This window comes from Plectrocnemia conspersa, unplaced genomic scaffold (assembly GCF_051122295.1).
Source record: "Plectrocnemia conspersa isolate PC_06_02 unplaced genomic scaffold, ASM5112229v1 ptg000009l, whole genome shotgun sequence".
In the NCBI taxonomy this organism is placed as follows: Eukaryota; Metazoa; Arthropoda; class Insecta; order Trichoptera; family Polycentropodidae; genus Plectrocnemia; species Plectrocnemia conspersa.
In genome coordinates this window covers 14144883-14166227 of record NW_028277173.1, presented here as the reverse complement: position 1 = coordinate 14166227, position 21345 = coordinate 14144883, and the positions used below count along the sequence as shown (strand labels likewise).

Sequence of the window (21345 nt, the reverse complement as noted above, 5' to 3'; positions counted from 1 at the left end):
AAAACAGATTCATATATTAACGTGTAAATCAGGTTATATGTCGTGGAAGGGTTGGCCAAATGAAACTTAAATATTTTTGTTTATACAAGTTTTCTAGTGCTTACTAAAAACACTGTTTCTTCTAGAATAAAGGGCAAAATTAGAATTGTGGCTATATAAATTGCTACTATAACATCATGTGGTCATTATCCCTTCGCTCAGGTCAATGGTGTGGTGTTTAGAATTTCTGTGAGGTTTTCAAATTATTATTTTCATTACTAAAGCGAGTAAAATATTTAAATATTATATTTATAGTAAGTAGTAAAAGTGTAGTGTGTTTTTTTCATAATAATATTCTTAAAACTCCAGAGACTGAGAGACATCCAAAAAATCGATTGATCGATTAAATTTAATAATTAATTTGTGTATGGCATGCAAACAAATAATAATATTTAATGTCGACACGCACATATTTGTACTACTACTTAATCCTTAGTAATAAAATATGTTTTTAACATACGTTTTAATATTCTTTTAGTCATTACCATTTTAAAATAAAATTAGATCTACTTCATTCCATGCATATGCATATTAATTTTTGATAGTTCATTCCTAGTTACAGATAGTTTTGATTATGTCTAGCAATGTTCCCCATAGAACTGCAGGATACATTATGAATAGTACTTCTAATGTCTTTAATTTGTATTTCTTATAATATGGATTGCTTCTCAATGTGGGCTTCTCCATGAAACCCTATATGTACCGTTCCAAGTTATTTCAGAATTTCTAGAAAATTTATAAGAAAAATGTAGACCAGAGGAGAGTAAGGGAAATTTTTGTTGATTTTTATTTGATAATAATGTTTTTTTCAGGGTGCTGTCATTTTATTTTTAACAACAAAGATTTTATACTATTATTATGTAAAATAGATATCGATGGCTATAAATGGCAGATTTTAGAGATAGTAATTTTTGAGCATGTATATTTCGATTAAAGGTACAAGATGACATTATTAAGTAATTTTCACCCAAAAGTGGAGTTAGACAATTTACACTTTAAGTCATCGTTATATCACTTTAGATACATTATATTTATGATGCGTTAAGAATATTAAGGACAAACTAACATTAACCGTCAACCGGTTAGGTAATTTAACTTCTTCCCAGTCATTCCCGAGTTAACTTGGAAATTTGTTTTTTGTGAATTCTCATCTCAAAAATTAGCAAATTTCTCGAGATAATTATTATAGCCTTTTTTTGTTAAAAATTAAATTTGTACGAATATTTTTAAATATTTATAATGACTGCATATTTTTATAGTGCTGCATAGGAAAGGTTGGGTCCATGAAAGAAGTTTTTGAGACATTTTTTAAAAATGTAATGTGACCGAGAAGTGCTTAAGAAACAAATAAAGATGATTAATATGTAAAACTTATCAAAACCCTTGTCAAGACTACCTGCATAAAGACAAAATTCGGATTACTGAATTGTTAGGGTGTCGGAGATAACGCCTTGTGTGTTGAGTTCCCAGTGCATTTGATATAAAATTTATTTTAAATGTTTTGTGATTTATTCTGGAGTCGTCTTTATTATATGTTACTCTTCGAGGTTTGAAGAATATTGTTATGATAAAGAAACGAAACCTTGTTAAAATGAACTCTCAACGTCTCGTACGATATAATCTATTGAAGTTTGTCATTATTTGTAGGTAATTAATCATCAATCTTAATATTTATATGAATGATTTGACTTTTTTGTATCTGATTATCTTATATTTTTATAAGTGACTATAAAAAAACTATATTTTAATTGTAATTTTAAATTTGTTTATATTTAATCTCTGATTAATGAACAAAATACGTGAGGGAAAGTGAGCAAGCGAGTTAGAAATGGCAATAAATTAAATAATTGTTTTTTTTAGAGCATACATTAGTAATTAAAAAAAAATTAACGGTAACTTGACCACAAACATTCAGTATTTTTTTCCGATTGTGGTTATTAACCCGCCATTACGATAATACCGAAACTGCATCTTTTTATCACATACATTCACATTCGAATAATTATGTGTGACTTTATAATAATTGTATATATTTTATATTTTTTTATGCATATCAGGGGTAAATTATCGTTCTCTGTTATAACAACATATAGTTAAAATATAACTAACCATTCAACTTAAAAACAACATTTAATATAAAAGGATCCCAAAATAATTACTTATTCCTTTAATTGTCAGAAGTGTTCCCCGAAATATGTTGTTTATGGAGGAGGAAATGAAAAGTAAATCACTATGAGCAAGTTCGGGGATATACAATCTCGATGATACTTTGCATTCTTTAGTGAACTTTTATATCGAATTATATATGCATATTCTTCGTACATAATTATTAATTAATAACGGTACACTCATTAAGAAGCGCCGCTATTTTGCATCAGCTGCTTTTCCGTTTTGCACTTATTGACAAACGTATGTTGTTACTTTAATTTGTAACTTGCTTATTGACTTTCACTCGTAAAATACAATTGTTGTGAAAATGTTCATCTTATCGACGTAAATCGTTGAAAGTTGCGATATAATATAGCTATCGGGTCACATTGCTTCATATTATCATATTACAATACAAAAACTTTCTTTTGACAGTTATTCAAATAAATTAAGCAACCGCCGTTAGAGTGCGCATGCGCAGACGATGATTCAAACCGCGTTTGTGTTTGTGCGACGTATAAACGTCCGCTGTCGGTCTAAATGAGCGAGAATGCCTGGCATGTTCGTCGTGGTTGATAAGCGATTTTTATATTGTTGTGGCCAAATGAAAAGCTGATCCGCGGGCATGTCCGCTGTAGTGCGCGCGTGCGTGAGTCAGTCGGCGAAGACCGGCCGTGCTGTGAGGTCGGTGGTGTTGTGCCTGTGCGTTCCCATGTCAGATTCGTCCATCTGACGTGAGCGAGTGTCTTACGTCGGAAGCGGAGGCGGCTATCGATCGGCGATAACGGTACGGACGGCGTGATACATCGTCCGGTCTCGTCAATGCGGCGCAGCTCCATGCGGCACTTGTGCGGTTTTCCGCTGTCGAGTTTTTCCTGGTTTCGTCGATGACAACGCGGTTCGATACGGTGCTTGTTGTATTTATACAACAAACGAACGTCTCGAAAGGCGGTCGAGTTCATTGGGAATGCACGTGCATTTTTTTATGTACGAAGTAAACAAAGCGAAACGTCGTGCGATAAATTGTTCAGTGATTAGTTTATTTATTGTTCAATCTGTGGTCATGTTTAAAGCTGTTGTTTGCATTGACACTAAAACCGTTAAAATAGTTAAATAAAATGTGATGAAGGGTCCGATGATGTCATAATAAGCCTCCTCCCTAAACTGTTTTTTTATTATTTTATTTTAAATAATCCGTTGCAATATTAGAGGCGTTTGCCGAATGCAACTAAGTGAACACAATCAACAACTACTAAATAAGTATGTAGTGTGATATCAAACTTTTAAAACAATGTGTAACACGTAACAGCTTACAATCAGTAAACGTCACTGTGCTCGATCTTGCTCGATTTATTTTAATTATTCATCCGCGAGCTTGGGAAAATCTAGGAATTGATCGGAATTATAATTATATAACAATCATCAAAATATGATTCGAACTCGGGTCTTTCGATTATTAGTTACTGACTTATACCACTGGCCTGTGCTGGTTGCAGAAACCCGATTATCGAAATCTTTTAGCGTTACACTTTTAGCTGCTATTTTTCATTAATTATAGATATAGACATAATATAATTATTTATCTAGTGTGCATTTTAGATACATTATATTGTTGAATATTTGGGCTAATGTTGGAGGGGGTGAGGGCAATCTATCGCGTTTACCTTTTTAGGTAAATCTTCGGATTTTTCCTTGGAAAAGGATTCGTTGCTTTTATTCAAAACTGTTCACTGTTTTGACCAATGCTCGCTCGCACCTAATCTGTCCAACAGTAATGCACAAACAGTTCGTTTTATGGAACAATCATTTTATATATTGCTCATTTAAATTGTCTTTGCTTTTTAGAAAATTTTGCTCTGCACGGTCAAATAAACTATCATACTGTCTAATGTAAATTATCGTTTATATCTCACTCTATAATTTAAATAACTAATTTAAAATTAACGGTCTAATTGAAAATTAGGCCTTGATATTTTTGTTAAATAAAATAGCAAATCACAGCAATAAATATTTTTTTATAGCACATGATCAAATGAATTTCTGACTATTAAAAACGAATGGGTAAAATAGCAAATTATAATTAAAATATCCAGAACTCAGCCAACAACAATTTGAAAAAGTTCATCAGTTTATGGAAAAATATCCACTAGTCATTATTGTTTTAAATTATATTGCCAGTGGGAAACTGACATATTCTGCGCAGCTCATAATTTTATTTAAACTAAAGGTTACAGACACTCCCTTAAAAAGCTCTTGGAAAATTCTAAATCATTTTGATACTCTTATTTGGTTCTTCCTGCCGACTCTTGCCCTATGTCAAACCAGTGGCGAAGATTTAAATGTTACTTTCAATTGCTATTTTATTTAAAGGTGATGTCGATGGTTAATTGGTCTTTTTTTTATAAATTTTATAGATGATTGCTTCAACTGGTCGCGCAGTGAAACATTTTCTTATAAATAATACAAAGCGTGGAAATCGTCTTCAATGAATTGCCTCTTTTATTATGCTCATTTCGCTTTTGGGAGGAATGAAATTACTATTCCATACTTTTTAACTAGTATCTACCCAGTTGTTGATATTTATATGGAAGTAGTTTTCACGGAGGTTTTTTGATGTTATCTACATGTCTAAAAATGTTAGATTTATGTTCATCTTTGCGAATGTTTATTTTTATGGCTATTTATAAAGTGTAATGCAGATGCAGAATCAGTATAATTTGTTTGTATTATAATAACTTTTAAGATGTCTTTTATTTTATTTGAGCTTAATGCAAGAACGACATTTTTTTATAAAGAGTAGAACATAAGTCATGAATTAATCGACGTCAAGTTTAGAAAAAGCTATTTGAATTTAAAAATATAGGAAAAATAAATTTTCAAATAAACGTTTTTCCTCATTTACAAGTCTTTCTTGCTTATGAACTTATTTAACACGCGCAGGGGTAAACAACAATTAATGTCATTTTTTTTAAATTGAAATAATAAGTATTTTTTGCATATTGAAATGTATGTGGGTCTGAATTATTGGAAGTCATAATTAATGTATTGGTTGATAAGCATGCGTATCTAAAAAAATACATACTTCATTTAAGTTATCAGAGAACAATATCTTTTCATAATATGAGAATATTTTTTAATACCTGTACGTTTCTTTCGTAAGAGGTATTATTATATGTAGTTATATTTGATGTGATAACAAATTCATATTTTTTTTGTTTGGTAGTACCTGCATTAATATCACAATATCCTATGAACTCATCCAACTTCCTTTTCTGATTAATTAGATGGCGAAGAATTTGTACACAAATTCCATTTGCTTTGGCAATTTTTGATGTCTGAAATCTTTCAATGATTCGTTTACTAATTATACAATAATAATGTATTGTGCATGTTCTCTGGTTTCTAGTACAGTCTGCCACAGAGCACATACTGTATGGAATAGCCTTACTTTCGTTGCTGTTGCACATAAAATAATGCCGCTCTTCTTTAGCATGTGTCTCCGGTGGTGTAGCCATATGTATATATAGCTATTATTATGTCATCCCGATGGTGGACATTCGTCAGTAACGATCCTCTTAACTTACAGGGCTTCATATGATTCGCCGTTGTAAATCGTGCTTTCAGTGCGTTGTTTTGCAAACTTCGTTTAAATCTTTCCTGTAGTTTTGGCGTAATATTCTAAAATTTTTGACCTAAAGTATGTGTCACTTTTTAAACGAATTCAGCTTCGCTGATAATTCTCAAGTAGTTTATACATATTAGTAGAAGGCAATTTTACATATGTTAGTTATTATATAATAATATGAGTTTCTGAAATATATAATTGGTATTATTGGAGTAGATTATTGTTACAAAGTTTACATATAGCTTACAATATATAGAGATCGGATTTGTGGAATTGATGGCGAAAGCCTATCTGGAATCTTCGACGAGTTTACAGTAGAGATAACATATCGCTAGAAAATTGACTGAATTTATGGATTGTCAATAAAAAAAGTCCATGCGGTAGAATACCATAAATATTTCGAAGCATGTCACAAAATTTCGAAATACTTATGGTATTATTATTTAAAGCAATGTTATTGATCGATAGTGTGTATGTATTTAATTTTTCACGAATCTAAGCTATACTTTTGTGGAGGTTTCTCTAAGAACTATACCAAAATGAATCCAAAAGCATCAGCCGGCACTTAGGGATGCATGATAAGGCTATCCTTAAGTGCCGGCTATTTTCAACTTTCAATTGCACTTTCTTCGATGAAAGCGTATTTCTTCTGATTTTTCTTTTATGAAAGTGCGTTTTTTATATGATTTGCAATTCTTCAATTCATATTCACTTACAAGCTGTTATAAATTAACTCATAGTTTTAAAATAATCTCGACGGTGGGTTAATATGGTAAAACAAGATTATAAAACATTACGATGTGCATAGATATTTTCAAGAAAGTATTTTTCTTCTTAAATAGTTATCGCCCGCACATGGTTTGTTTGCTTTAATCAAGTCTCGAGTCAACTTCGACTTAATTTATTTTGTTCATAAATGAATGTAATGCTTTCAAAGCAAAGCATTTTCTACCAAATTCAATTGTGCAATATTTTTTTAATCGACGTTATTCCTCATTGCGGAGGTTTGCCGCTTATTAAGGGTAAGCACCTTGATTGTAATCCTTATTTAGATACTAATTAAATGAGATGTGCTCGTTTCTTAATACTTAAAACTGTTGTTTTTTATTTGTCAGGCGAACCGTTAAGTTGTAGGTCAGTTCTCATACTCTGCGAGTTTGTCTACATTTCTATCTTGCAGCTAGCGTGACCAGGAATGCTTATGTCACTGGACCCTCTCGTCGGAGAGGTTAGGCCGACAAGACGTCACTGTCATAGTATGAATCATATGCGGCCTCCTTAATCGCTGTTTTAAATTGAGAACCACGTCCTATCAATTAAGTTTATATGCTTCACAAATAGTAACAAATACCATACTTGCTCTCAATCAGATGGATTGTTGTATTTTAAACGTATTTTAAATCAACCAAGCGTTTTTAGTGGGTCGAATAAAATGTTCAAGCATTAATATCAATTGTTTATTGTGCCGCAATCTCATTTTAAATTATAGTGTTTGAACAAACAATTAAATGAACATTAGGCGACTGCGGGCCTTAAAATATTGTACAATCATGTGGGTTCGTGAGACGGGAATATTTCGGCTGTTTTCTGTTTTCCTATAGCCGATCGTCTGCCGTCCGTCCCACTTTTCGAATTCGGCATACTCGATAAGATCGTTCGAATCCGCTGATCATGTAGGCTAGTGCCGCGTCTCTGCGTACCGTTACTCAGTAGTCGATGTTCATCTAAGTCCGGATTTCCCGGCGGGCAGATCTCGGTTTATGGACTTCTACTGGCCGGCCGGAAGTGGCGGCTATTTCGGGATTCGCGATGAATGCAGCGACGGTGCGCCGTCTGGGCATTCGCGAGATTTGTACCATTTTATTCGCGGTACTGTGACTAAGGGGACTTAAACATGTCGTCCGAGAATTCGAAACGCGCGGTCGGGAATTTCGGGTCCGGGTTAACGATCGGCGCGAGCTGTCCTATGTCCATTCATAACAAGATTGCGCTAATAGGATTATGTCTCAGCAAAGAAGATATAGTGTGAAGCATAAAAAACAAGTGAAATTCAGGCCATGTTGTTTAATTCGAATCAAATTGCTGGTCGAGCACGACTTATTGCAAAATTTTCGGTTTTATTGCTCGAGTGCGAAATTAAATTACAAAGTGATTCGCCTATATATAATACAAGTATCGTCGGAGAGTCAGCCATTCTTATCAAGTTCCAGATTACCCCTTCCTTGCTTTCAGTCTACTTTAATTCATATTTATTCGCAAGAAGTGGAGATTCAAACGCTTAAGTTTACACGGGATTTTTAGTATTTATCTTCAGCGTCACTTTTCAAGCTAGCATATTTCGCGTATTCTAACCCTGAGGGGCGTGACTTCGCAGTAAGACGCAGGTGGAAACTAGTGAGAATTTTATTAGATTGTATTACATATTGCGAGTTGCTATGATGGGCGAGTATCGTTTTCTCTGAGCAGTGGTGGAGAAGATGGCGCAGGGATGATGTCCGTAGAATATCCGCAGGGGTTTAGTAGGTGGCAGTGACAGTGTCTCGTGTTCAGTTCCTCTTGCTGCAATGATCGTGTTCGGGAGTCTCAGGCCGTATCTTCGCGTCTGTCGGTAAGGGCGCGTCTGCCAGGCGTGCCGGTGTCTGCGCTCTCCTCATTGGAGACGAGCCTTAAATATTCAACCGACAAATCACAATCTGGAGAGTGCCTATGTATTGAGTAAGATCTTTAAGAGTAACTACGCAAATTTTAATATTGGTAAACATGCGTATGATTGTATATAGAGTATGCATAGACATACGTTATTTTTTATATAGATGGATGAATTTTATTTTTAAATAAAATTTAAATAACATGCTATTTATTTTGCATGAATTATTTCAATGTTATTTAAATCTACCTTGTATATGAGGTGTTTAAAAGAAAAGCGCATCTGTCTAATTTTTTATTATTAAGGCGTGGCTTGATGATTCATTTCTGTAAGTTATTACGTTGGGGTTATTTTATTTCAATTGAAAGTTTGCGAGGGTGAGCGACAATATGGAATTTATCTGTCAGTTTTTTCCTTTATCAATTTTTATGTAAAGCAATTCTGCTTCGGTATGATATGTTCGAAACCATATAATATACAATTTGTTCGGATCGCTCGTTGTGCGGATACTTTTGGAGTGGATTGTTAAACATTGCGTATTAGGAGAGGACGGCATTTTTTACGCATACGGAGGCAGCACTTGCGAATTCCTTGAGTGCATGTTTTATTTCATTTTTTTCTCAATACACTCGGTGCCCGTATATGGAGCACGTCGCGTCGGTGTACGCAAACGGACACATCCTACACAGTCTCCACTCTGGTGACCCTTGATAAAGACCTTACGCTCGCAGAGAGGGACTCTCGATGTTTATTCAAATAACACGCGTACATAAACTACGCCTTGAATAATTGGTCATTCATAGTGTGTGGAATGTGCGCGTCGAAGGAGGTTATTCAAATCGTTTTTGATAATATTATGATGGTGTACAAACAACGCACGACATTGTATGATAATAATGGATCATATGTGACGTCTAGTTTCAATATAACACCTTTCAATTTTTATGGTTTCTTTACTAAATATACAGCAATAGTATTTTTTTAAAATCATCACTGGTTGTTTTATTTTAGTTTTATCAAACTAATACTAGCTTAGCAAATGCAGTGCCATTTTTTTTGCATATAAGTAATCGTGATATGTTTGATATCGATTCTAGGCGTCACATAAAGCAAATATGATATAGATTATTTACATTATGCGTATTGTGACTCGCTCAAATCAAATTTGTTCTTAGAACGAACGAATTTTGTGAATTATTTTTTTTTAATACGAAAGTGTTATACTGTCTAGTTTAAAATGATTTGTCCGGTTTACAAATAGGTAAAATAATAAACCGTCATTAATGTCCCGTTTTTAATCGAGCAACTTTATTTACAGTCTGCAATTCACATGACTTTTTACTATATTTTTAGTTATATGAATACGTATTAGTCATATACGTATTATTTAATAACAATTTTATCACGCTGCCTTTAAATCCGGGATTTTGTATGTTTCTGAGTATGAAATAAATTTAGCTCACGTACTTTATTACCTCGCATAAACTTATTTTTACGTATAGTTCTCGGAACTCATACATTTGCAATCCAAAATATTATAATTTATGGTTTTGTCGTTAAATGGTTTTTCGATGAGAATTTTCCTATGCGTGGTCTCGCGGTCTAGCCACCGCCAGTCACCGGGCGTGCCTTTTTATTAATAGTCCGTTAACGCTGCAAAAGCGTTCAGTATTCATCGTTTATATTATATTTAAAACGATGATATGATACTCGTATCGACCTTGTGAATTAAAATATTGGTGGTGCTCATCGTTAAACTAAATTTTCCACCTGTAATCGTCGAAGGGCGTAGCCGAAAGTAACGGCTCAACGGCTTTACGTTAAATTAATTGTTCGATGTGGTAGGATTTTGACCTTACATAGGTGTAGGCAGCCAAGCGCTCGTTCTTCTGGCGTAATATCAAAGTTTGAGTTCGCTCGATTGAACGAATGCATCCGCTCGTACTGCTATAAAGAAGATAAAACGTCTTTTGATAAATCACGTATCTGAGAATTGACACGATAAGGCCGTGATCATTCAGCAGCTATTTTAAGATTTTCACTATCAAATTACCACATTGTTACAATGATATTTTAACGTAGCTGTCATCTCTTCTCTGATTAAACATGCTAGTTAAAGTAGTTTAAGTAGTTTAAGCGCGACGTTTATCTAATTCGTTGAAAACAGATGTTACTGTTACAAATTAGATACGTATATATGTAATTCATAAACGGACCATCAGAAGTGCTACTAGTACCAAAATATGTTCGTGATGCACGATGACAAAATATGACTTACCGGCCAATTAGAGAACGTGACCGATGCAATTTGCAACGAATGCCATCGCGATGACGATAATAACGTCACTTGCTCGGCTCGTTGGTCTTTATGTATAAAGTTGCTTTAAAAATCTGGGATGCGAAGACTGCCTTTCATTTTTATGCCGTCGACTGTATTATATAGATGTATTTAGAAAATTCATACCAGTTGAAGACACTTTAATTGAATAATTGGTTTGTAATTCTACATAAGAGCGTTACATTAGCTATTATTTTTTCTGCAATCTTTTCGGCGATGTCCGCACGCGATCCGTATTGCTTTATCGCTAGTACATAATAGTCATTATGGTGCCGACGTCCGTCAGTACTTGCGCAGAGTCCTTGAACTCTCCGTAGAAAGAAGAAAAATCGAAAGTCGGATTTCGTAGGAGAACACGTCTCGCCCACATTATTTGTGCGGTGCATCTTCTCGTCCGACTCAATTTCTGGTGGACGCCGAGAGAAAAGTTCATCGCTCCGAGAAAACCCCCGCAGACGGTTCGATATCCACACGGTCACATTTTTACTGCACAAGTACAAATGCGACTTTTGTGTTTGCATTTTAGGAGCTGTAGTTAGTTGGTCGGTGGACGCACTCGGTGTTGTTAGCGCAGCGCCGCTAATCGCGGAGTTAACCAGGAAATAAAGAGTCCATTGTCAATATTTTGAGTACGTGCGTAGGAGGAACTGTGTTTTCTTAATTTTACAAAATAGTGCTTTCTGTTTCTAATGAAGCAAGTCGATTTATTCCTAATCTATTTTTTTTTAATATTAATCGGCGATATCGCTTGATGTTTGGATTAATCTTCACTGAATAAATGGTTGTTATCGGGTTGCGACTTTCATCTAATGTTTCCAAGAATATATTGGGAATGACTGTTGTTTGGGTAAAATGTACTACAGTTGTTGTCGAGTTGCGAACCTTGTACATCGACGTGGAGATATTTAATGTCAGTTCCTTCTTATTTGCGGACCCCACCCCATTTTACATTGTTCTTGAGAATTTCTGGCTCAAATATCTCACAGTAATTGATAAATATAAGTAAAAATGTATCGCTGGTTATTTAAATTAATATTCTTGCGCATTTATAGAAATGAAGATTTTTATTACCATATAGAATAAAAAACATAAAATAGTTGTAGGGCTTTATTTGCGAGTACATGGCTATCAGATCTGAGAAGTAACTTTAAGGTTTAGTAACTAATAATTTATTATATTATATTGCGAGTTGCTATGATGGGCGAGTATCGTTTTCTCCGAGCAGTGGTGGGGAAGTGATGCAGAGATCATCCAGCCAATTGTTGCACTCGCTTCTTAGAACATCAACATATGTATACGTCTTTAGAAAGTGACATTTGCTTGCTGGACATCACCGAGGTCGAATTGTACAACGGGAATATTGCGACCTTACGGTGTTTTTGTCTTCCGGTGATATATATTGTTTCCTGTGACCGTTTCGTAACACAAGAATATTCATTCAAAGCACCGGAGAATCCTTGCGTGTTATTTATGTGAAATCATTTTTTCTATTCGTAACGAGGGCCTTTGTGTGGTCCCATCATTTACACTATTGTCTAGTTTATCCTTATTGATGAATGATTATTTTTGGTCACAGTCATTAACGCTAGTTTCAAAAAATTATGAGTCAAGTTTTGTTGAATTGTAGTTTCAAAGATGTATCTCATGACAATTAAACGAGAATATCTTGTCTAAATACAAATAAATGTTTAGTATTAGTAACTTCTACGTTCAATCGATCTCTAATCCAGTTGTTGCCAGAATCAGGACTGGAAAAATAATTCCTAAAGCTGATTTTTAGAACCATTAGATGTTTAACAAAAATCTGCAATGTTTCATTAGAGAGCTAGTAATTGAAAGTTTATATAAAATCGCTGAGTGCTAAAAATACGTTTGTTGACTTACTAACTAACTTTAAAAACTGAGGAATTAAGTGGACGAGCCTTAATAAAATTGCCAACTTCATCCAATGTTTTTTTTCCTAAACCTATTGACATATTGACTTGAGGTGCGATACTCTTAATAAAAGCAATCAATCCATTTCATTTTCCTGGCATTGCATGAGTTCTGTCAGTGCAAATTTCAACACACTATACATTCGATTTCATTTTTGCTTATAAAATGATACAAACTATTAAACATGGCTTCAGCTATAGTACGCGAAGGTAGTGAATCATAAAATAGCAAATCCTCTTCTATTTTATATTAGAATTAATGTCTAATAAGTGTTATTAGAGACGTCGGTACTTTCATCCTTAATTTTTAAATTAAATCTTACCCTGCAGTTCACGAGTCTGTGGAGGCTACCGATTTTTTTGCGTAAGTTGGCCGTTTTACACGAAAATGCACGGCATCAATCCGCCCTTGTTCAATTTTACCTCAATTTTAGTCATACAACTTGATCTGCGTCGGATCTGAAATATGTATTTAAATATTTGTAGTAAACCATTGTTTTATAAAGAAAACCGGGTTACAATGAAATATTCGAAATTGTACGAATTGTTATGGATAATTGCAAAACTTAAATAGGAAAGTCTACACTTAACAGTAATTAAAGTAATAGGTAGTACATGTTTTGTAATTCCATTGTTTATCGCCGATACCTTTATCAGATGCGATATACCGTTCGAACGTGCTCGATATAGTATACATATATATAATATAATATATACGTGCATAATTATTTGCGTATATAAATACACATGCATGCACTTACGAAACCATACGCTGATTTCGATTTTGTAGGATATCCTTTACTTGTTTAAGTTAGGAACATTCACTTTCAATATTTTACTTCTCCAGTAATTCATAGTCTTGACATATTATTTTAAATAGTGCATACATGGCTTATTGTTAAGTATGGTATAGTTTAAAACAAATAATATGTTTTTTTCGATATTTTAATTTAAAATTATGCTTTCTATCTTTTAACTAGATAAATAATGTTTTTTTTAATATTACTTATTTTTGCGGAGATAAATTATCGCGGCGATAAAATGCTGACGGTGAATATTGATAGTAGATACATTCATCAAGCAGCGTTCGATTTCTAAAACAGAGATGTGATTATCTTCAAGTGTTTTATTGCGTTTGTCTCTGCGGTGAGAGAGAAAGTGTCTCCTTTGTTTTAGCGCCTGTTCTCACGCAATCACGAGTATTTTGCGTTTATTTTTGAAGACGAAATCAATCTACGAGTCTCGGGTATTGCAATCAATCTGCAATCGAAATCGATATATGCCACCTTGAATCTTACGCGCGTGATTTCTCACGTTATAACACCTTGATCTTAGTGACGCAGTTATTTTTTCCCTATCTTGACACTATCGCCGTTTAAGGCTTAGTATGAAAAAGTCGTCGGCTGTGTATAGCCCCGAGTCGAGAAAGTAGTTTGATCGATGAGCTCCTTGCTTCACTCGGGACTGTTCGGATCTTCGAAAGCAGTTTTAGATATTGAGTTGCTTTCGCCCCGGTGCGGTGCTGCTGCTGTTATACGTTCTATGATTATCTTTCTGGTTTTGTTACCACTGGACCATTCTCGAGATTCGCTCTGTTCATCGCGTGAGCGAACCTCGCGCTCGTGCTCGACCGCAATTACGGTTATCCAGCTCAATCTAGTGTTGCTTTTTTTCGCTTGTCGGCAAAAAAAACAGGCTCGTTCATCTACGCGCGTTTGGCAGGCTGCCTACGAAGACAATATTGTAAATTGCGTCTAATTATGCCGCGGAGTAGACGGCATAACTCCAAAGTCACACGTGTGAGACTTAGGCGACTGTTTTTTCCTTCTGTTGACTAAATTCCTTTTTATTATCCATTTATTCATTGAACCACCGAACGAAATTCGGAGTATTCGAGTGCACTTTTTATTAAACATTTGACCGCATTTTCCATATAAGCAGTGTATATTGCTCAAGTTCTAATTTCTGCGCTTGTATATGGAAACTTGTCTAAAATCTGTTTGTTTGGATAGTTCGATGGGCGTATGTGGTGTTACACAACAGTAAATATTTTAACTGGCCATTGTTGCGTTATCTCAAACTATCCTTATCTCGGTTTCTAAATTGTTTTAGAAACATATGTGTGCTGTTGGTTACGCATCCGAGACCGTCTAAAAAAACTCGCGACGCACAGAGCGGCTCAAAAACGAATCGAAAAACAAACTCTGGTGACAGATGTCCGAATGGAGAGTGTGGTGCATTACTCGAGTCTGGGAGGAGAATTCGTATAACATTGCTCCAGATCGTCAACATCTAATTGGTGTCACCATCCCACGCCGTGTCTTTTAATTATTATTTTTTTGCCTCCAATTGGACACATTCAGTTCGCCGGGCTAATTGGATGAAGAGCTCTATAGATAGCGAAAACTACATTTTCTCGCTAAATGTCAATTTGTGTGTCACATCACTATACTTCGTTATATGAGCTTCAACTATGCGCGATTACTCATACATCCGCTTACTTTGCGAGTATGATGATTATTATGTACGATGCGGCAGAAATTTCAATTGTTTTAATTTCTTACCATCGTTCTCTCCTCTCTAATCTCAATTGCCCATCTTATTTTTACTGTTTTTTCGCTCGCGGAGGTGTGAACTCTGTCGGAAAATTGCTCTAGAAGCGAATCAAGGTTAAATTTTATAAATTTGTTAGTTGAGATGGTTTGTTGTAGGAGCAAAGTCCTTAAATATATTTTTTGCAAAGTTTTTTTATGCATTTTCCTGTGGATGTAAGTATGTCACGATCATTCGCAGCCTGCAATATGGTTTGCGAGACCTTCGCAGACCAAATGCAGTGCAAATAAGTTAGACACTGTTTTAAAAACAGATGTTACACAAAGTTCAATCATGCAAAACATCCATTGTGTCTGTGATCACACCTGTTGTGATGCTGCTGTTAACAGCTAATATATCAAACATGCTCTTTGTGCTATATACAGACAATAGCATACAGGAAGTCGCGATACCTGTCCAAAGCAATTTATTGGTCAACTATTTGCCTGCGTGTGTGCGTCAGTGCATGACCGTTTAGCAAATCTTTATTATTGAATCAGGTCGTAAACAAGTGTCAATTATTGATACATTCGAACATTTACCATTCATTCATTGACACTGTAAGATTAATTTGTATTTTCTTTATATTTTCAGTATTCAAAGATCCAGCTGCATTTGACTTCCTCTTGAATTGTGGAAATTCAACGACAGGAGCAAATTCCGGTGTGCCAACGCGCGACTTTGGAAAAGAGAGCCTCTTTGTTAAATTTGATCCTTTGGTCAACCGATTGCCTCAAGGCGTGAGGCCGGGAAGAGAAACGGATCTACGGTCGAGGATCGAAGAATCATCTATACGTAAAGTCAATGGTGAGTTTTTTAGGCTTTGATATTATGCTGTATAAAATTTAGTAATAATAATTATGACACTCTTTTTCAGATGATGTGAGTTCATCGAGTGGTTTAGCCGAGAGTTGTAGTTCTGATTCCAGTATAACTCAAAGTGCCGAGCAAGGGAAAGCATCAGGGTAAATATAATTGTTTTAAATCTTAACCCTTTGAGTAGTGAGTTAATTTATTATACATATTTGTTAATTTGTTAGTATACACCTGGGAGTGAGTTAATTTGACGTATTTATCCATAAATATTTCTGGTGTTATTTATTTATTGCATTTATAGTAAAAATAGTTGTTCTCAACGTTTTATTGCATTGATTTATTTCAATACTTTTTGAATTAGTGTGTTTTAATTATTTATTTTAATACTTTTGTTACTAAATTTCGTCAATTTATTTTTATATATTATTTGGCTTTTCAGGCATCTTTTATTATATCAATTTAAAAGTTCACAATATTTTTTATAAAATTAATGTTCATTTATTTCGTACTTTTTAATTTATTTGTATTATTTTCTATATAAATCATTTTTATTAAATCAAATTAAAAAAATATTATTTCTTTAGTTATATGTCCACCATACATGTATGGCTCAAAGGGTTAATGTAAAATCAAAGTATTATCTTATAATGTTAAAAGTAGATAAATGCTCTTGCTCATAACTTCTAAGAGGTCCTTATTTTGATTACCGTCGATAGTAAAATCTAATAATTTGCACTATTAATTAAAAAGCCTGATTATCACCAAAGATACATACTTTAATTGCAACTATTAATTACTTTATGTACAATAATTATTTACCACCTAATTAAAAAGTTGCAATTATGTACAAAATATGTCTCTAGTAAACGGTAACCGAAAACCACTTCATCTATCCCATTTTCCTAAAAAAAACTTGTATACTTCGGTGCTTAAATCGGCATTCTAAGTGATTATGATAAAATAATAGCGACATCTAGTGATGTTTCTATTAAAGTAAAACATAACTGTATTACAATTTTAGCTTTTATTTCACCACTATAATAATTTGTTGCAATTACAGAACTATGTCATCCGTAGAGCAGAGTCTCGGTCTACTTTCATTACAAAGTCAGACTACGCAGCCTTTGATAGCGAGCGTTCCTGCTATACCGCAAAGCGTCACCAGCTTGCAAATGTCAGAGAAACCAACTCAGGTAATAAAATATTATTTTTATGAGTCTAATCGAAGAGATTTTTGATCCGGCGTGTTGTATTATTATGTAACGATAGCTGATGTTGTTATTATCTGATTCAAAAGGATTAATTTGGCGTTTTGCCATGAGTGTTTCAATGAAGAATCTTTTGTAAATAGATTTTTTAATAAAATAGGCATCTGCATTGCAGTGTTTTTTTTACTCTTTATTGAACATAATTTATTACTTTTAGGTGGTTTCTCCAGCAAAAAATGCGAGGCAATATCAGCCCTGTACACCGCCGCCACCATCAAAAGTCTCTATGGTGAGTTTTCATTATAATTATTCCTAACCTAATGTATTATATTGAAAATATCATTCTTAACTGCAATATATATTTTATTACATATGTATATCTATTCCTTCTTACATTATTAAGTGTCTCGTTATATGTCAAATTCGCCTAAATCAATCGGTCGATGGTCAATAAGATATTTATCAATTATAATGTAAATAAACTTTCTTAATATATTTATCAATTGGAACGTAAATAAACTTTGTTCATGATCATATTTATTTGTCTTCATTTTCAAACGTTAAATTTATTTGTACCATTTGCTAGATTTTTTCGAAGAAATATTTTCAACACACTTAGTGAGATAATAATAAATATACTAAAATAAAGGTTTTCTCAACCTGATATATTAGTGATTTGGACGAGTTTGATATCTAAAGACACAGTCATTCAATTTTTCAGTAGTATTTAATAAATTTTAATTAAATTAGTTGGATAATAAATTTATTATTAAACATATTCATAAAAGTACCTCTAATACTCATGGTGAAGGATTTATAATTTTTTGTCTATATGTACAATAAGAAGCGTTCCAAATAATTTAGAAGAACATATGAAGAGTTCCATGTACATGCTCAATATACAAACTATATACTCCCCTCTTTATTCATTGTCTTTTGGTTTTATTTTCGACTTCTATGCATGTCTCGTCACATACTCATTTAAATTTCAGCCATCATCACCGGCTATTGCAGCAATAGACCGTTTGATCAACTTAGGACTTAATACACCACCACCGCCTCCACCTGTTATTCAGCCGAAGGTAATTCACACTGGTTATAATGCGTGTTTGCACTGCTTAGTCTTCAAAGGGGCTGAATTACACCTTGCTGTGTTATATGTTGTAAATTTATTAAAAAATAGATTTGTTTCAAATATCAAAGAGTTATGTTTGTCATGTATTCAAAATTTATATTATAAATTATTATATATATTAAATTAATATTATTAACTATATAATCCAATGGTTTACAAAGGTTTGGTTAATTTACTCTAATATCTAATTTAATTTGTATATAACATATTAATTAATTTATGTTGTGTGTGTTTGGTATATTTATTTTCAAACTTTATATAAATTGTTCTTTCGTCATTATTTGTCAATAGGAACCTGAAATGGATCCACAGCTTTTGAAAGAGTTGCAATCTGTAAAAGAATTGTGGGGCAATCAAGAGCAGGAACTACAAAAATCCAAAGAAATGGTCTGTAGTTTACAGCAACAATTGTCGGAAAGTACAGAGAGGGAGCAGGCCCTCATTGAACGTGTAAATGAAAAAAATAAAAATCATAGGCAAATGAGGTTTGTATATTTTCATAATTCATGATTTTTATTTTTAGATTTGTGGTTAATGTTAGTTATGATTTTAGTGTGGTGATGGAAGAATACGAACGCACCATGTCTCAGTTGATTGGCGAACGCGAAGTAGAAAAGAGACAATGGCTCGAAGAACGGGCAACACTTATCCGAGAACGTGACGAAGCAAGCTCGCATCTAGCTAATATTGAACATTCGTTTAATGATATTCATGCGTATGTACTACTAAGTTTATCGCACATTTTCCATCTAGGGAAAAAATAATATCTTTATGTTAATTTTTAGGAAATATGAAAGATGCAAAACTGTTATACATACATATAAGACTAACGAAGACATACTTAAGCAAACTCTGGTAAGAAATGAGGACAATTTAAAGAAGCAAACGGAAAGATATGAACAATTACGGCAACACGCTATGAGTCAGCTCGATAAGTTAGTTGATAATTTGATTTAATATTTGTTTGTTGTCCAAAAAGATATTTATTATGTTTTAATTTGTTACAGAGCTAGTCAAGAAATTGACGCAGTTAGAAAATCTAGCCAAGCGGAGATAATAAAATACCAAGCCATGTTGAAAAAGTCCGAAATTCAAATTACATCACTTCAAGAGAGTTTAGCTCAAAAAACAAAGAATTGCGAGGAGTTGACCTCTATTTGCGATGAACTCATTAATAAAGTAGGCTAAATAATTATATACATATGTATTTTCCATTTTTTATTTTAGATTATTTCATTAGAAACGATGAGCGCTCACATTGCGACGGTCAATGTGCATTGTATTTATTTATATATAATTATGCTGAATGATATAATTTTGTGAAATATATACGTACGAAAATTTGTATGAAAATTGAAAAGAATAAAAAAAATTGAAAGGGACTGAATGTATTATAAATATGAAGATGTAGATATTGTACTTATAATAATTAGTGCTGTGTGCACTTTTATGGTTAGTTTTGTAAATAAATTTATCTATCATTCGTTTTGAATAAAAGTAATTAATAGAAATAATATAAAAGTGGATGTAAATTTTAGAAGTGATCTGTTCTTTTATTAAAACTTACTTTAATTATGTTGCAGATTTCATGTATCCGGTATGGATAATGATTTCATAATGTGCTTTAATGTTTTGAGTTAAATACCAAAACTAGTTAGTTTAAAATGCTCTTCCATGGGGGAAAAACTGTATTTTATTTGCAAAGTGAGTTTTTAACGTTTTAATCCTAAAATTACTAATTTATTGCTATTCTTCATTTTTTTGATCTTATAAAATAATTAAAATACAGATGATATTTTTATGCTTTTTTAGTTAATGTATAAATTTCGTCAAATATTCATATATGCCTTATTACATAAAATTATATATATTTTTTCATTAGCTTTTAAAAATCATAAAGCATAAGCTGACTAATATTTTTGTATGTTTACATTTATGCTTGTGAGTTATTGTTACCTGTACATTCCTTTGTGCTTTGGAAACATCACCAACTACATAATGCGTTTCATGTGTTTTTTGTTGTTGTGGAATCTTGTCGATGGTGCATCTCATATATATTTTTATATATGAAATTTAAAAATGAGAGATTTATATAGGTCAAGAGAATGTAATAATAATTATCGAAAAATAGTGAACAGTTTTATATTTTTTTAAAAGAATATTTACATGGATAGGTTTTTAGTTATTTTGCACCATATGTGAAGTAAGGAACATGTCCTATTTTATCCTATGAACATTTTCGCCTTTAAAAAGTTTATAAGCTAACGTCACGTGTTGTAATTGTGTACATGTGAAAATATTACATATATACATATGGTAAATATACTTCATATATATTTTTCGATTTATATGAGAAGCAATAAATGCATGATTTAGTAATAATGTCGAATACAAACGCCTAAATACTATTATTCAGTTGCCATAAGTTGGTAAAAATCTATGTAGCATTATAGCACATACATACATTATATAAAAAATAAACGATTTTATATTAAAATTGAAATTTGTAGTTTTATTTCTATCTGAATTAGAAACATTGACGAAATGTCTATAAGTGCAATGATATTGGTGCAACACTCTTTCTCAGATGAAATTTACGGTGTTTACGGTCAATTCCCTGGGAGATGATGGAATGATTTTAAAGAAATCGAGAAATGAAAAATTTCTCACACACTAGTCAGTAAAAGCCTTTCATATTCATTGTATATATGTATACAACTAATAATAAAATTAATTTATTGTATGAGTGACATCTATTGTTTGACAATGGTTTCTTTTTAAATGTAGTGAACTACTTTACACATTTATTTTACTAAATAATATACGTACTATAGAGTAGACCTTTGTTTCTACTAAAGGTGTA

General features: G+C 33.1%; 1 protein-coding gene across 23 annotated transcripts in view; it reads left to right on the top strand.

The window, feature by feature from the left end:
• The window catches only part of LOC148231974 (uncharacterized), a 48597-nt gene extending 27612 nt beyond the window's left edge, over positions 1–20985 (top strand). For 22 of the 23 annotated variants that reach the window (XM_088193120.1, XM_088193121.1, XM_088193108.1 and 19 more), the window contains 10 exons: positions 15918–16130; positions 16201–16288; positions 17200–17332; positions 17565–17636; positions 18340–18429; positions 18774–18967; positions 19036–19197; positions 19268–19417; positions 19490–19661; positions 20066–20985. In XM_088193120.1, the coding sequence (XP_088049246.1) occupies positions 15918–16130; positions 16201–16288; positions 17200–17332; positions 17565–17636; positions 18340–18429; positions 18774–18967; positions 19036–19197; positions 19268–19417; positions 19490–19661; positions 20066–20089 (1298 nt within the window). In that variant the 3' untranslated portion in view covers positions 20090–20985. Of the gene's footprint in view, positions 1–2843; positions 3175–15917; positions 16131–16200; positions 16289–17199; positions 17333–17564; positions 17637–18339; positions 18430–18773; positions 18968–19035; positions 19198–19267; positions 19418–19489; positions 19662–20065 lie in introns of those variants that run through there. The other variant, XM_088193131.1, reaches the window with a different exon arrangement.
• The last annotated feature ends 360 nt before the right edge of the window (positions 20986–21345 follow it).